The following is a 14,851-nucleotide window of genomic DNA, read 5'->3' as shown; positions in this document are numbered from 1 at the left end:
ACAGACAATGATGAATCCAGTGTATGACCCAAACCATTATATTACAGTACCAGGCAGTCGACACTTGCAATGATCGCATGATATATAGTGGCACTGACATAAATAGAAAGGGAAGGTCCCCTTGATGCTTGATCTGACCTGATACACTGACCTGTGTGATTAAAAGACCAACCTGATCCTGCAGAAAGAGAAGCTGCTGACTGACGCTCTCCACTCCCTCTGTGGTTGGGACTGTCCCTCGTCCCAAGATGTCCTCCAGCTCTGAGACTGCGTCACAGTCTGAGTGAAAAAATCAATTCAAACTAAGGATGTAAGTTTTACACTGCACTCTCAGCACAGTCCATGTTAACACGACTGCTGGATGAATGTAAAGTGAATGTAGTGATTCCTTTAACATTACTGTATCACAGGTAGCAGGTTACATAATCAGGGGATTTAAGTAATTTATTTACCATTTGTTACTGGGTTTTCTCCGGTTTTGATGCAGTCTAAAGCCATTTGAGAGACCTCATATTCCCTCACTGTTTCTTGTAGTAAAGACAAACTTGACTCATATTCATATGACCTGAAGCATGGAAGAGAAATCATCATTATTATATTTCAGGATAAAAGGAATGAAATAAATACAGAAATTTAAACTTGCCACCTCTGTGGCTATTCCAACCAGTAAGGTTTATATCTGCCAACTGATATCCATGATATCTAACCGCTCATGGTCAGGGGTCTTATCCTCTTTGCCATTACTGTCTTCTTTGGCTGTTTGTAGACGGTCCAGTTTTTCTCTGGCTTTAACAAGAGCAACCTGGTTCTCCTCAATCATCTGGTCCAACAGAGCTCTGGTCTCAGTCACTGCACTGCAGATTGCATGAGCCTTGAAAGCAAAAAAGATAAAGCAATCTTATGGTATCAGTGCAAGAAAGTCATAAAATCAGGGTTAAGTATTTACTGTAGAAAAAATAGAATGCCTTATCTAAAGTAATTCAGTATGAAGACAGTTAACAGTTTCCACATAGCTTAATAGTTGAACAGCACCTTGTGTATGACAGTGGGAAGCAGAATGCTGCAGGGTGGCTGAGGAACAGGAGGGACAGGGCTCCTCTCTGCCTCCAGCAGCTCAGTGATCTCTCTCTCCCTCTGGTACAGACTCTCCTTTAGCTCCTCTAGACGGGCTTTAGCCCCTTCCAGTGGCAGATCTGATTCACTGCAATCCTGCAAATAGAGGCACAGCAAAGGGTCAGTACACCCTAACCGCAGACATATCTTGTCATGTACTGCCAGGTATTCAGCCATGCAAATAGTTTTGTTTTTTAAGCTTCTAGCTTCTATAAACAAGATTTTAGACAATGATATAGCAGTAAAACACTATTTCCTATGTAAAGATATAGTGGAGTAATGGTATCCTGAGCATAGAACAAAGTGAACCACGCCCCCCGGTCTGAGAAGGTGGGATGTTCGTGTGTTGGTGTCCTTCCTGTTAAACCATTGGCCTTCACCTCATTTAAACAAACAGGCACTGCCCACACATGAGCTGACACAGTGTGGTATGCAGCTGGGTAAAAGTGACAGCTTTCAGGCAACCTTCCAGAATTCCCCCCTACGAAGAAAACCACTTTTTAAATTTTTTTTTATTTAAAAAGGCCTCCGACAAAGACAGATGAGACCAGAGCACAGGCTGACTGGCCATGGAGACTAAGGTCAGCATTGCTCTGGAGCAAATCACAGCAATGTTAGCATAAGCGAATGGTTGTGGTTCGACTGTTTTTGTTGGCTGTCATGTACACAGGACAACTTTATTCAGTTGTGCCACTTGTTATGTGTTCAGTGGCCGCCTTCACTTGGCTCTGTGACATCTTGCTGGCTGAGAATGTGAAAGAAGGGGGAGGGAGGGATGGAGGGTGTGTGGGTGGCCGAATGGAGGCCTGAGATGTGGCTGACAAGGCATTTGTATGGTCTGAGATTCTGGTGATCTAGTGTGACATCTAGTGGCACACTAGGCACTGGCAATGACAATGGTTTACAGAACCTTTAATGTTTAAATACTTACGTTCGAAAATGTTCTCCAAACCAATTGTCCATCAGGAGTTTAAAATGCTTGTTGGTTTGCTGACATATTTATAATAGATCATTATCTGAGATATGACCAGATATCAGCAGCAGCCATGGTAACTAATTCCAACCCACCACAGTCTGTTGTTGTCCTTTGTTCTCTGAGCTTTCACCTTCCTCTGCGGCTTCCTGCTGCTCCTGTGATGATACCATCAACATTTCTTGGACTTTCCCTACTTCCTGTCTGGCCATTTGCAGCTCCTGTAGTGCTGTTCAGTGTCACAGAGTATTAGAAAAGGTGTAATATATAATGGTCACACATGCATATGAATGCATGCATGCAGACTCACTGGAGGCCTGGTGGCTGTGCAGGACGTCCAGCCTGTTGGAGAACAGCTCCAGCATTTTGCTCTAATAGTAAGAGAGAAGATTATAATGTAACAGAATTAAAGTTCATCCTGAAATATGACCACAAGAGGGTGCTCCAGTTCAGAGGAAGACAAAAAAGCTTGTAAGTCTGCCAGATTCCAAGTCAACCTTTTCCCTTTGCCACTGTAGCGTCTCCTCTTTACTCCTCCTCCTCTCAGCTCTCTGTTCTTCCAGCAGACACTCGTTCTGTGCAGTCAAGGCCTGCAGGAATCACAGCCAGGCGAGGAGGGAAAAACATAAATGACTTTTTGATATGTTACCAGAAAAAACAAAGTGTACCACAAGAGAGCTGCAGGCTTTTCATGGGAATAGGTCAGGGAGTTAGTTTAAAATAAAAGAGACACTTAAATAAGAGATGACACTGAAGGAGAGATGGACGACACTGACTGCAACTGTCCTCTCCCAGTCAGCGTTCTTCTTCTCCACTTTCTCCTGGTAGAGGTCCAGGATTCTCCGCAGAGCGTTTGACTTGTTCTGATAATGAGATCTGATCTTCTGCATGGTCCATTCCTGATAGCACACCATCATTAGCATTACTGTTATGTTTTAGTGACACACACACACCCACACACACACATGCACTTCCTTACCTGGTTCTCTCGTGCTGTGATCTGGAAGTTCTCCTCAAGCTCTTGCACCATTTCCAAGTGTCGTCTCTTCATTGCCTCCATGTCCTTGGCTATCTGTTTATATAAAACACATAGACCTCATACACACAATGGCATCATGGTACTGATGAGATGCCTTCAAGGGCCACAGCAGTGGCACCGGAGAGGCCATGTGAGTGTGAGCAAGAACACAACACAGTGTCTGACAGTGTCTTCATTGTGTGCCTGCATGCCCTCTCACTGAACAACTGAACAGAGCCCTAAGTCACACATCTGACTAATATTGAGCATCTCATATCATAAAGTGAAGCTTATTTTATCTGCTCTCACCATGCTGGTCTGCAACTTTGGGTGAGTTCAGATTCATACATGTTTTTCAAGACACAGTATTTGTTGTGTGCTGCTGTCAGGCTGACAACACTCATCATTTTACCTGAGTGATGCAGAGCTCAGCTGACTCATAGGGGATGTAGATCTTAACATCTTGTGATGTCTCAGCTCCTGCCGTTGCCTGATCCACATCACTGCTGTCTGACAGCTGTAATTCTGAAGTGCCTGCAGAAATAACATGCTGCAAGTCACCATTCAGGTCAGAACCATGAAAGTGATAGTCAGTAGAAAGCTTCACTTCTCTAATCTCAACCAACACAGCTTCTGTGTATTTGTGGTGTCTTTTTCACCTCCAGACTCAAGTACCGTACTAAAGTACAGTTTTGAGCTATGTTTACTTAACATGAATATTTCCACCTTTTACTTAGACTTCACCACATGTATGTGGGAAATACTGTATTTCTAAATTTAGTTTGACAGTTCTAGTTACTAGTAATACATTTATAAAATTCAATATATTTGAATCATTTTAGATCAAACCACAGATCTAAATAACTGTTGGAGACCCAGAGAGGCCCATTAATGATCTTATGGCCCTTAAGATTAATCCTGTGACCTTTTGGAGGGGGTGAACCCCCAGTCTGAGAGCCTCTGGATTACTCTACCTAGATGGAAAGTATAACTAACTCCATCAACTGCAACAGTATTCTGCAGACACAGTGATGCATCAGTATCTAAAAACATCATATACAATAACATATTTGCCACAGGGGCCATTTACATGACAAACAAGTGCTTTTACTTGTTCTGCAGAAATTGAGCAGTTTTACTCAGGTCAGTTTTTGAATGCAGCACTTTTACTTGTAACAGAGGATTTTTACATTGTACTGGTACTTTTAGTTTAGTACCACTGAAGAATCTGAACACTTCTTCCTTCACTGCTGAACACAGACATACACACATTACCACCCCTCCTTCTCCGCCACATACTATATTTCTTCATTTTACAGCACCTTGGTTGACCTCCTGTCCAGGGTGTTTCCTTCGATCTATGCCAATCCAGCGCCTGAACGCAGCCCACCTCTTCATCCACAGGGTTTTGTGAAGAACAACATCTTGAACAATGAAGCAAATGTTGGTGGACAGTTTACATCAGCTTGGGGAGCAGAGTAAAAGGCAAAGGAAAGAAGAAGAGAAGGGCAAGAATAATAGCAAATATTGTGAGACAGAGTCTACTATTGCATAGTTATGCTGCAATGTTGTGAATGTGCCTTTATATTTTAAAACCTCATTAATAACAAGCACACATTCATAAATCAGTTTTACATGTGGTTAGTTATGTGATTTTAGGGTTTTTTCTGCTTTTAATATTTCATAATCTTATTTTAAAAAATCCCCTGAGAAACACAAAGATATTCCAACAATCCACAAATGATCATTAAACTGGAGATAGGCCTACATAAAAATATTCATTTACATAAACATGTTAATGCACAGATGAATGTCAAACTCATGAAATAGTTTCACTGGTTGCTGGAGCTCATAAATCACTCCTTCAACTATGTGTGTGCATTTTTTTGTTTGTGTAGGTATAGTTGAAATAAGGTCATTTAACTTGTTACCTTCACAGTTTTTCATATGAAAAAACTGATGTTGTACAATATGTTAACGTGTTTATCATTATTTTATTGTGGGTGAAAAATGTCTGACATGCATGCGGTCAAAAAATATCAAAAAATAAAGCACATAAACTTCAGTAAATCAGTTAACATTTTATTTATTAGATTTTAAACAGGTTTTACATCTTTACCATTACGCTTAGCAGCCAGTTTAATGTCTATTTACATGTTTACTTCCGAAAATACACTCAAAATGTAGATACTGTCAGTAATTCAGTTATTTATGAGGTTATATGAAGTGGGCAGGAAGCAATTGTTAGTCCCTGTTTATTTTCATTTTCAAGTTAATCCATCACTGTGGCCAGTTTTGTCTAAAATGCAGACACATTTCCCGTGAATATTTCACAACTCTGTCTCATACCCATCCTCATCCCACCCTCTCCCCTCTTTGTTTCCTCATACAGGAATGTGGGCGTGCCGTCATGCTGTTACCTTCCTCCCAGAAACACCTTTTAGTAGAAAAACAGAAATTATGTCAGGAATTACAGGGAAAAGCTGGGAAGATAAAAAAAAACATTCAGGGTATCTGCTGCATGAGCTTTAAAGCAGACGGAGGGTAAAACCGAAAGCACAAAACAGAGCAGAATCTAAACTTAAGCCTGTGCTGTTTGGAGTTTATTAAAGTAAAAGTAATCAGATGAAAGGTTGAAAGAGTTTATGCCTCACTGATTGCATGAATGCGTGTGTAGGAAGGGGTACCTGCTGTGCTGTCAAACTGTGCGTTGTGAATTATTGGACAGGGCCTCTCATCCTTCAGCTCCGGTACACTGCCTGGTAAATCCTCCAGCATCTGTGCTGTCACTGGGACCCGTCCGTGCTGTGAGGACACCAGAGTGTCCTCAGCGCAGACAGACCTGTCAGTCGTCTCCCAGGCACCTGATAAAAAAAAAAATCTACTTTCAGATGATGTGTGTGACCTACGAGGGAAATTTTGATCCAGACAGACAATGACAAACAGGCAATAATCTTTATTCATTTACTCTAAATAGACCTATTGCTCCAAGGAGATGGTAGATGGAGGTGAGGAGAATAGATAGCATACAGTTAACAAAAACATCTGGATGGAAGATGGTGGAGCTTTCTCTAACGTAATATAGGCATGAGGCAAGTCTTTTCCACACTTATCCTTTAAAAACCCATAGACCTCTGGATGCAGGCCGCACAAAACACATCTGCATCTATTTCTGCCACAGCTTGTTCTACGGTCATTATTATAAGCGTGCATATTGTTTATTAGTATGTGTGTCTAAGTCTGGTCCTGGCCGGCCATCAAATCCAGATCTCACACCAGACCCTGCCAGGAACAGTGTGGTATGTTTGCTCTGATACACTGACCGCTCCACTGCTTCACAACGGTGGCAGCCAAGCAGCTGAAATATTTAAGTCTTGTCTAACCTCACCTGTCCACCTGCTTCACATTTATCACACAGAGCAGCTTCCTCTACAACATTTAATCTGATATCTGATACAGAGAAGAACACAAGGATGTCATTACCAGCCTAAAGATGAGTACAGAATTGAAATGGTTTGTTAATTGTTGATTTCCTTTACACTCACGTTGCTTGCCTGCAGGGGCCACAGAGTGATGTCTCCCTACTTTCTTTCCCAGGAAGGTCAGTGAATAAGATCCACTCTCAGCTCCAGTAGAGTTCACATACATTTTGTATACAAGTGTGTCTTGGCTGTTACTATTTTTCTTGCGTTGGCTCGGTGGATCCGTCAAAAATCTGCAGAGAAAAGATAGTTAATATTGTTTTAAAGCCACCGAGATCCAAGATAGATGAAAATTTGTAATTTATATGCAATTGAAAATCCCAAAATATTTCAACCTGCTTCATGAACTCTTATTCAACCCTCAAACTATTTGCAGATGTCAAAAAGCTCACACAGCAGATTCACTCAGGGAGTGTAATCCTTTTGTCAGCCTCTCCGAGCTTCTATAAGCTACGAGCTACACCACAGGAAAAACTGAAAATCCCAAAGTTTAATTTGTGGGATTATTTTCAGTTTCCTTAATTTCACAGTGCTATATAAGAACAAATCTTACATATCAGCCAGCAGAAACTGGCATGATGTCGGTTCTTTTTGCTAAATTAAGTGATTTAAATATACTGAAAAATTAGCCACAGTGCTACGCAAATTATATATAAAATCCAAAGCACACATTGAGTTAATTAATCGGAAAACACATTTACGTTCAAAAAAGTAGAAAATGTGACAAAACTTATTTTCTCAAAAATTAAAATAAAATAAAATAAAATAAGAAAAGAAAAAAGAAAGAAAACAAGAAAAAAGAGAATAAAAAAAGCTTGATGATAAAAGGACTACCTGGTCCCGGAGCAGACCAGATGCCTTCAGTGTGGTTCAGTGAAGTTTGGGTGCTGCTATGCTGACCAGGAGCACGAGGACACATTGATCCTGATCTCCACAGGGAACCAAACTCTCAACAGTCTTTAAATATTAAACCTGCAGAGATGGAGTTTCACCAGGTACTGGCTGAAACCCCACAGAGCCTGCTGGGAAAAAGAAGCCCCAAACAGTCCTCAGGTTTCCCATGCGTAAGATTGAGATTGTAACTAGAAGCTTGTCTCATACACACACACACTCATTTAACTCAGTCTGTCCTGTTCCCTCAGTTCCCCTTTGGAATAAGTCTGAAATAGGTCACCTACATCCAGGTGAACTGCACTGAAGAGTATTAGGGAAATTATCTTTATGCAGGTTTGTTGTGACAGTACTGTGTCCTAAAGATCCTAAAAATGTAATTGTGGAAAAAAAAAAATAAATAAATACATTTCATGCTCATGAAGGTTGCCTTTTGCACTCTCACTCCCTGTTATTCTTGGCCAGGCCCTTGTGTGAGGATTTCCTTTCTTTTTTAAACCAACAGGCTCATTTGGAACATTTGGACCACAGCTTGAGCATCTGTTTAACACACCTCGCTTAAAGATAAATCTACCCATGATGCCACTTTAATGAAATTGCAGCTTTGCCCCCGCCTTCCTTTTGCACAATCCAAACCCTGCCCTGACCACATTATCCTGTGGATGTACAGTGTCACTTTGTCAAATATCAACACAACTTCACTACAACTTCAACACATAAAAAAAAAAAAAAAAACATTCAACACATACGCGCTAGTCTCAGCAGGGAAGATTTGCCTTTCAGCACAGAAAGACAGATGACACAAGATTGTATTGATTCACCACGGGCCTGTGAAGTCTTGATTGTTTAGACAACTTCTTACAATGCGATGAATGTGTTAAAATAATGTCATCATCCCTTGTGTCATCACCCTGGCTGTTAATGGCAGGGGTGTAAAAGTGTCTACCCTCTGTTGAGGCATGCAACCTGTAGGCCCGGCTGTGCTGTCATGACGACACGCCACACCTTAAAGAAACTCCTTACCTCATCACACGCCAGGGGGGGCTCCTTTGAGGACTGATAAAGTGGTCTTTGTTCAGTTGTTCCTACAGGTACTGTAGAGCTGAGGTATAGATCAGAGGTTCCACAGATAGACACACAGTGGGTTGTGGATTCATTTGACGAGACTGATAGCATTTCTGCGGGGGGGTGGGGGGTGGGGGGAGATAAGAGCAGGAATGTTAAAAAGAGAGAGATACACCTCAAATGAAACAGCAGTAACATCAAACTGTCTCTTATGCTGTGGACACACTAGATCCCAGCAGTGAATACATTACCTGTGGAACAATTATGTGTCCATACAGAGCCCTAAACACCACAGACATAAAGTCTTGGTTTATATAAGAGTTATGTAAGAGTTACTTGGGCTTCCACCAACACATAAATGGAGGCATATGGGCCACAGACACTAAGTGATGGAGCAATATGTTAATACCAAGTTTTCAGTTGTTTTTTTTTCTTCAATAATCACTTGGCCTGCATTCATTAAAAGGCGCCTTGTAATTTTACTATAGCTATAAACTTTAAAATGTAGTTTAATATTGTTAATCTCTAAACGGTGAGGAAACAAAACCACAGTCTGTCCATAAAATATGAAGCTTTGAAACATACATATAATAAAAATAGATGATAATCGCGACAGAAAATAAAAATGAGAATAAATAAATGCATTAAAACTCCACAAGAAGTAGCTACAAGGAAGTACATTAAAGTGAATAAACGCGCTGCCGCCTCACTCACAGACGCACTCTCGGTGTATAACAGTGATTTTACACGTAATCCCCATTTTTATGAACGATTCAGACCTGGCACCGTGTTTTCAAACCAGCAGCATGACTGTTAGAAATCTGCTGGAGGAGGAAGAGGAGGAGGAGGAGGAGGAGGAGGAGGAAGCTGCCGCTGCTGCCGCTGCTGCCGCTGCCGTGGGTTCTTACGCACGGCGCTGCGCTGTGGACGGGGCTGCGCTGTGGCAGGCAGCGGTTCAATCCAATGGCAGCTGAGGAGGGGAGTATGGGCTACACCCGTAACTAGGTGGGGTTTATCATGTGTATAAATATACTCCCTCTGTCGCTACAACGCCCCTGGAAACTCAGTCAGACAAACTTCTTTCCCCTAAGGCCTCACGGTAAGTCATTCTCCTTCCTTCTCATCTCCTTCTCAATCTAAAACCCACTTCTCCAGCTTTTGGTTTGAGACTTTGGTGAAGTCTGGCGCTGGATGTAAACGGCTTTAAGTCTGCTCTTCTTCAAGATATTGATGCAACTTATGAGGGTGTGGTTGGGGAAAATAGTAGAACGTAATACATTTATTTGGTTTTACATATTTACACAAATGAAGTGTTGAGCTGGTTTAATTATGCAGCAGAGTTGTCTCTCAGTATCAGTATCAGCACACAAAGTCTGACTGGAGCTATGATCTCACCCACAATAAACTGTATCCGTTCCAGAGTTTAACGTGGGTGTGGCCAGGCAGTCTCCACATGCTTGGCATTATGGAAAACCACCTAATGTAAATCTACAGTAAATATGCGGAGAGTTTGCTCTCCAGGAGTGGATTTAGGAAAGACAAACAGAGTTCCTGTCTTTCCTTCTTGTGCTAACTTGTTTCATAGATGAGAACTTTTCTCAAGTAGAATCACTAAAAGAGTGAGAATTTCTTCTATGAATACAATCTGCGGTATATCCGCTGTGCTTATTTTATCCTTAGGTCATCAACTCTCTCTCACAACAGACTTGCAGACTCCTTTCTAAACAAAACATTTCATGCTGGATTAGGTACTCATATTTGGATCACATCAGTGCTGACATCTTCTCTTCTCTTCTCTTCTCTTCTCTTCTCTTCTCTTCTCTTCTCAGACAGACTCCAGCAGTCCCACCATGTCTTTCATCCAAGCCTTCCTGCAGCAGACCGTCTATCTGGGCATGCCCGATGACTCAGTATGTAACGCTGTTGTTCTGTTCCAGTTGCTAAGGCCAACCACCCTGTTTTTTCCTTTTTTTTCCTGTGGTATGCTCTAGTGGAAAAAAATTATCAGGCAGAGTTTAGGGCGAGGGAAGGGGAGAAGTGTAGGGGACGCTGAGGGGAAAAAGAATGAATGAGTAGGAAGCTTAATGGTAGATGGAGAGAAGCAGAAGGGAGTGAAGCGGAGAGATAAGATGAGAAGCGTTATTAACGTGAAAGGTAGTCTGGATGATAAAGATTAAAGAGAAAGATGACCATATAAGTCTTGTGAGTATATGACTCATGGAGGCAGGAATTTGCACCCCTCCCTTTATAGACTGTGCAAACAGAACAAAATGCTACTTCTGCTTCCCCTGGTTTCTTGAAGTGAACGAAAGTTGCATAAGGTCACCCTGCATGATTTCAGTTCATGCCTCTGCTCTCCTGTTAATGTTCAGTTCAGTCCAACAGGGGTGTGTTTTCACAGGCATTTTAAAGGGCACTGTCATGGTCTTTGGAGGCATAGAGGTGTAGGGGCAGAGGCAGACATGGCAGAGCCCACAGGCGGAACAAAATCTGTTACGAGTGTCTTATTGATATCTTTTGTGTGTCTAAAGCTAGAGCACTGATGCAGGCAATAAGTAAGGAGAGAAAAACTGTGATTTTGACTTTCTTAAACACCATGTAATTATGTATCATGCAAGTAAGTAGAAGTCTTGTATTTACAAAAAACACAATAATCTGTGTTGTGTCACTCAGGTCCTAAAGAACGAGGGAACAGTGACAGCAGCACCCAATTTCAGCCCCAGTGGAGATGCAGCAGTCTTGGATAAGGCCATCAAGACAAAAGGTGAACTTAAAACGCTCACAAAGAAGCTGTGGAGCGTGTGTGAACATGTTCTGGCTTTTCAGTGTGTCCTTCCTTCAAATATGAAGGGCTAGCTTATGTGGGAAAACCCTTAACACCCTCTGCTGGGCATTATGCATCATTACTATAAACAGTGCTCTCTGAAAGTTAATTGACATTTCTATTTGGGCCCTTACACTGGGGTGCAAATACTATAAGCGTTAAAATCTCTGCTGATTGAATATTTGTCGTACAGCTGCAGAATGATCAATACCCTGTCATTTCTGCAGGTGTGGATGAGAACACCATTATTGAAATTCTGGTGAAAAGGAGCAATGAGCAGAGACAGCAGATCAAAGAGGCTTACCAGCAGGCCAGTGGCAAGGTAATCAGAATTACACAGAGATGTTCATAACAAGAACAGCGTGCATACTTCCAAGGTACAGTTATGCACAAGATCACATGCTCGTGAGCATTAAATTTACAACATTGGTCGTTCCCACAGCCTCTGGAATCAGCACTGAAGAGCGCTCTGAAGGGAGATCTGGAGGATGTGGTGTTGGCTCTGCTGAAAACGCCCTCCCAGTACGATGCCCAGCTGCTGAAACTGGCTATGAAGGTGCACAAACACTCAAACAGTCTCACTTAAGATAAACATTGATTTAAATATAATAACTATGCAAACATTTGAAACTGAGGATGTGAACACATCTGTGGTGACTGTTCATCTGTTATTTCTGGTGCATAATGATATCCACCCACTTCCACACATTCATGTAGGCCTATTGTTTCCTTAAGAGTGGAGAACAAGGTGTATTTTGTTTGAATTAGGCTGGTGAAGAGTGGTCTTCCTCTGCTTCAGTGTATCTATCCGTGTTTCCCTGTCTCAGGGTCTGGGCACAGACGAGGACACCCTGATAGAGATTTTGGCGTCCCGCAACAACAGAGAGATCCTGGATATAAAGAAAACCTACAAGGAGGGTGCGTGTCAATAAATTTTAAGCAACAAGCTCTAGTTTGATGTAGCTAGTGTTTGGAAATAGAAGTGATAGAGGATGTGACAGTGGCAGCCTCGGGAATATAAAAGTAAGTTTACCCATCAGACAGAGACTTGCTGAAACACAGTTTTGTCATTTTGAACATTCATTTTATATCTTCTCATTGTGGTTTCTTTGCTAAGAATACAAGAAGGACCTGGAGGACGACATCAAGTCTGACACTAGTGGAGACTTCAGGGCTGCCCTCCTTGCTCTCTGCAAGGTATCTTTTCTTTCTCTTCTTTCTTTCTGACAAGACAATTATTCAGTCACGACACTAGGATGCCCTTAAGCTCTGAGGAAACATAACACTCCCTTTTGTTGCTGCTAGAGTAACAGTGGTTTATTAAAATAAACAAACTCACTCCCTCAACACAGACACACACACACACATGCTAACACAGTTGGGCCTTGTGGCTTCATATTTGGGCATGCAAAGGGAAATGCACAGAACAAACTCAATGTGCTAAACATCAATTACATTATAAAGTAAAATCAGAAGCAGCATCTTAATAAAATGAGTAAAAGTGTGAACTCTGATGAGTGAGCTCTACAATATCTGCTTTAATCAGTTTGCCAGGTAAATTAACCTACTTCAATCTTATTTAAGCTTGTCAACTTTCTACACTATTTGTGGGATAGATCATTATTGATTAGGAAACATCATATATTTCTTGCCTGTAGCACTCTTTCAGTTTTTATGCATAAAAAATGTAGAAAGATGCGTGGCTGAATTGTTAAGCCTTCCAGCATCCAGCTTATACTTATTTTAGTTCATTTTTATGTCTCTGAAATAGGGAGATGATATCACAGGTCTTACTTGGGTCACCCCAAACCCTCCCTTCATATTCTTCTACTAATACAGTGACATTGCTCTGTCTCTGTTTATCGCAGGCCGGCAGGACTGAAGGAGTCTCTGAGCAGCTGATTGACAGTGATGCCAGGGCTCTGTACGAGGCTGGAGAGGGGAGGAAGGGCAAAGACTGCGCCGCCTTCATTGAAATCCTCACCACCAGGAGTGCCCCTCATCTTCGTAAAGGTTAGCTGGCTGACTGTCTCATTTAGTAACATCTGACTTTTTCCTATTTGTTCCCGTCAAATTTAATATGATACCCTTTCCTTCAGTATTTGACAGGTATGCAAAGTACAGCAAAGTGGACGTGGCCAAAGCTATCGACCTGGAGATGAAAGGAGATATTGAGAGTTGTCTCACTGCAGTAGGTAAAGGCACAAAGCTCTACTCTAACTTTATTACCTGAGCATTCATTCATTTAGTGATTTATTCACAGACTTGATTTAAACATGAACATTTTTTTTAAATCCATAGTGAAGTGTGCTGGGAGTAGGCCTGCATTCTTTGCTGAGAGGCTTTACCTGGCCATGAAGGTACAGTATGTATAGGCCACTACTCACAAAATAGATAAGAAATGCATGCAGGATGCTGTGCCTGCAACTCAAGGCCTTTCCTGACGGACTCTTTTCTGCCCATCAGGGGAAAGGTACCCGCAAGAATATCCTGACCCGCATCATGGTGAGCCGCTCTGAAATTGACATGAAACGGATTAAGGAGGAGTACAAGAAAAACTACGGCAAAACACTCTACCAGGACATTCTGGTGAATAAACATCTTACCATAGATAATGGCATTAAACCCTTCCTCAATGTTAGAATTGTTCAGGGTTTTTTTTTTGGTATGCATATGAAAATTCACAAAATAAGAGAGAAATTGAACGATTAACTAACGTTTTTTTTTTCCCTTCAGGATGACACTAAAGGAGACTACGAGAAGATTCTGCTGGCTCTGTGTGGGGGTGAAAACTAAGAGCCAATCAATGGTTTTAAAGCTAATGTGACCAAAGATCCACTACTATGTAGAGCTGTGGAAAATGGCCCATAATCTCCTGACACATATTGTGCCCTATGTTTTTGTGGAGACCTGACAACAGTCTTTGACTGTCATGACATATTAACAGCAATGAGCTAAACATGCAACCAGCACTGCTTTAACAGATATTTTGTCTCCAAGTTATTCCCTTCCTTCCAACGCTCTTATCCCAGCGGTTTTCCATATGATCTATAGCCTTTCACTTCTGATTAGATTGTCATATCTGGTGCTTGAAAGGAAGCTAAAGTCAGTAATCACCTTGTAGCTGCAAACACTTGTACACTATACATTCCATGATGTACACATACTTCCACGTGCCAATAATATTCAGTAGAAGATGCACCCTTGAAGGAGCTTGCATATTCTGCAATTAAAAGCTTTTTGTATGAAGGCCTATTTGTGCTGTCTTTGTTCTTTATTTTTATTTTGTTTTTATTATTTTAGTATTCTCTCCTTCTTATGCACAATTAAAACTTTTTTGCATAACGGAACACTTCATGAAGACAATCACAGACAATCCCATTTTTGGTACAATAAACTATATCCATACTGTCCATCTCAGACGATTGCATAGCCTACAGAACACAAAAGCCAGAATGAGTACATGAACATAGCCTTTTTATAAT

The 14,851-nt window shown here is 41.4% G+C and overlaps 3 protein-coding genes and 1 long non-coding RNA gene across 8 annotated transcripts; 1 reads left to right on the top strand and 3 right to left on the bottom strand.

Moving 5' to 3' along the window:
- Positions 1–673: 673 nt before the first annotated feature.
- LOC139624762 (testis-specific gene 10 protein) lies at positions 674–3,000 on the bottom strand. Its single transcript, XM_071484139.1, has 6 exons — positions 2,863–3,000; positions 2,584–2,676; positions 2,397–2,457; positions 2,182–2,315; positions 1,033–1,209; positions 674–871 (listed from the first exon to the last, which is right to left on the bottom strand). Exons 1-6 carry the CDS (start codon positions 2,998–3,000, stop codon positions 674–676), a joined length of 801 nt encoding a protein of 266 aa, XP_071340240.1.
- A 68-nt stretch (positions 3,001–3,068) lies between these two features.
- LOC139623851 (uncharacterized) lies at positions 3,069–4,573 on the bottom strand. The gene is made up of 3 exons (XR_011691597.1): positions 4,427–4,573; positions 3,517–3,638; positions 3,069–3,158 (listed from the first exon to the last, which is right to left on the bottom strand). It is a non-coding gene; the product is annotated as an uncharacterized lncRNA (long non-coding RNA).
- Positions 4,574–5,173: 600 nt separating this feature from the next.
- Positions 5,174–9,466, bottom strand: kifl (kinesin family-like). 4 transcript variants are annotated; one of them, XM_071482449.1, is made up of 6 exons: positions 9,257–9,452; positions 8,501–8,655; positions 7,421–7,608; positions 6,650–6,819; positions 5,792–5,968; positions 5,174–5,541 (listed from the first exon to the last, which is right to left on the bottom strand). In XM_071482449.1, the coding sequence occupies exons 4-6, from the start codon at positions 6,750–6,752 to the stop codon at positions 5,513–5,515; spliced, it is 309 nt and encodes a 102-aa protein (XP_071338550.1). In that variant the 5' UTR covers positions 6,753–6,819; positions 7,421–7,608; positions 8,501–8,655; positions 9,257–9,452; the 3' UTR covers positions 5,174–5,512. The 4 variants fall into 4 exon arrangements, with proteins under 4 accessions (XP_071338550.1, XP_071338548.1, XP_071338547.1 ...); XM_071482447.1 differs by lacking the exon at positions 7,421–7,608 and having other exon boundaries at positions 9,322–9,466; XM_071482446.1 differs by lacking the exon at positions 7,421–7,608 and having other exon boundaries at positions 9,257–9,447.
- anxa1a (annexin A1a) lies at positions 9,454–14,616 on the top strand. 2 transcript variants are annotated; one of them, XM_071482445.1, is made up of 12 exons: positions 9,454–9,641; positions 10,372–10,452; positions 11,216–11,306; positions 11,594–11,688; positions 11,809–11,922; positions 12,194–12,284; positions 12,484–12,563; positions 13,235–13,379; positions 13,466–13,561; positions 13,668–13,726; positions 13,833–13,955; positions 14,103–14,616. In XM_071482445.1, the coding sequence occupies exons 2-12, from the start codon at positions 10,393–10,395 to the stop codon at positions 14,160–14,162; spliced, it is 1,014 nt and encodes a 337-aa protein (XP_071338546.1). In that variant the 5' UTR covers positions 9,454–9,641; positions 10,372–10,392; the 3' UTR covers positions 14,163–14,616. The 2 variants fall into 2 exon arrangements, with proteins under 2 accessions (XP_071338546.1, XP_071338545.1); XM_071482444.1 differs by having other exon boundaries at positions 9,545–9,641; positions 10,376–10,452.
- Positions 14,617–14,851: the final 235 nt, after the last annotated feature.

This window comes from Trachinotus anak, unplaced genomic scaffold (assembly GCF_046630095.1).
Source record: "Trachinotus anak isolate AG129_WGS33_773 ecotype Australia unplaced genomic scaffold, CSIRO_AGI_Tana_v1 ptg000008l, whole genome shotgun sequence".
In the NCBI taxonomy this organism is placed as follows: domain Eukaryota; kingdom Metazoa; phylum Chordata; class Actinopteri; order Carangiformes; family Carangidae; genus Trachinotus; species Trachinotus anak.
This window is presented reverse-complemented; position numbering and strand designations above follow the sequence as displayed.

What these genes read in the sequence shown, in the direction of transcription:
- LOC139624762 (XM_071484139.1), bottom strand. Translation starts at nt 3,000, where the DNA reads ATGGTGTGCTATCAGGAATGGACCATGCAGAAGATCAGATCTCATTAT. An exon ending in TACAGTGGCAAAGGGAAAAG is followed by an intron (nt 2,458 to 2,583) that starts GTTGACTTGGAA and finishes TCTTACTATTAG; the next exon opens with AGCAAAATGCTGGAGCTGTT. An exon ending in AAGGACAACAACAGACTGTG is followed by an intron (nt 1,210 to 2,181) that starts GTGGGTTGGAAT and finishes CTCTATTTGCAG; the next exon opens with GATTGCAGTGAATCAGATCT.
- anxa1a (XM_071482444.1), top strand. Translation starts at nt 9,560, where the DNA reads ATGTGTATAAATATACTCCCTCTGTCGCTACAACGCCCCTGGAAACTC. An exon ending in TAAGGCCATCAAGACAAAAG is followed by an intron (nt 11,307 to 11,593) that starts GTGAACTTAAAA and finishes TCATTTCTGCAG; the next exon opens with GTGTGGATGAGAACACCATT. An exon ending in CACTCTACCAGGACATTCTG is followed by an intron (nt 13,956 to 14,102) that starts GTGAATAAACAT and finishes TTTTCCCTTCAG; the next exon opens with GATGACACTAAAGGAGACTA.
- kifl (XM_071482447.1), bottom strand. An exon ending in GGCCCCTGCAGGCAAGCAAC is followed by an intron (nt 5,969 to 6,649) that starts GTGAGTGTAAAG and finishes TTTTTTTATCAG; the next exon opens with GTGCCTGGGAGACGACTGAC. An exon ending in ACAGTTTGACAGCACAGCAG is followed by an intron (nt 5,542 to 5,791) that starts GTACCCCTTCCT and finishes TTCTACTAAAAG; the next exon opens with GTGTTTCTGGGAGGAAGGTA.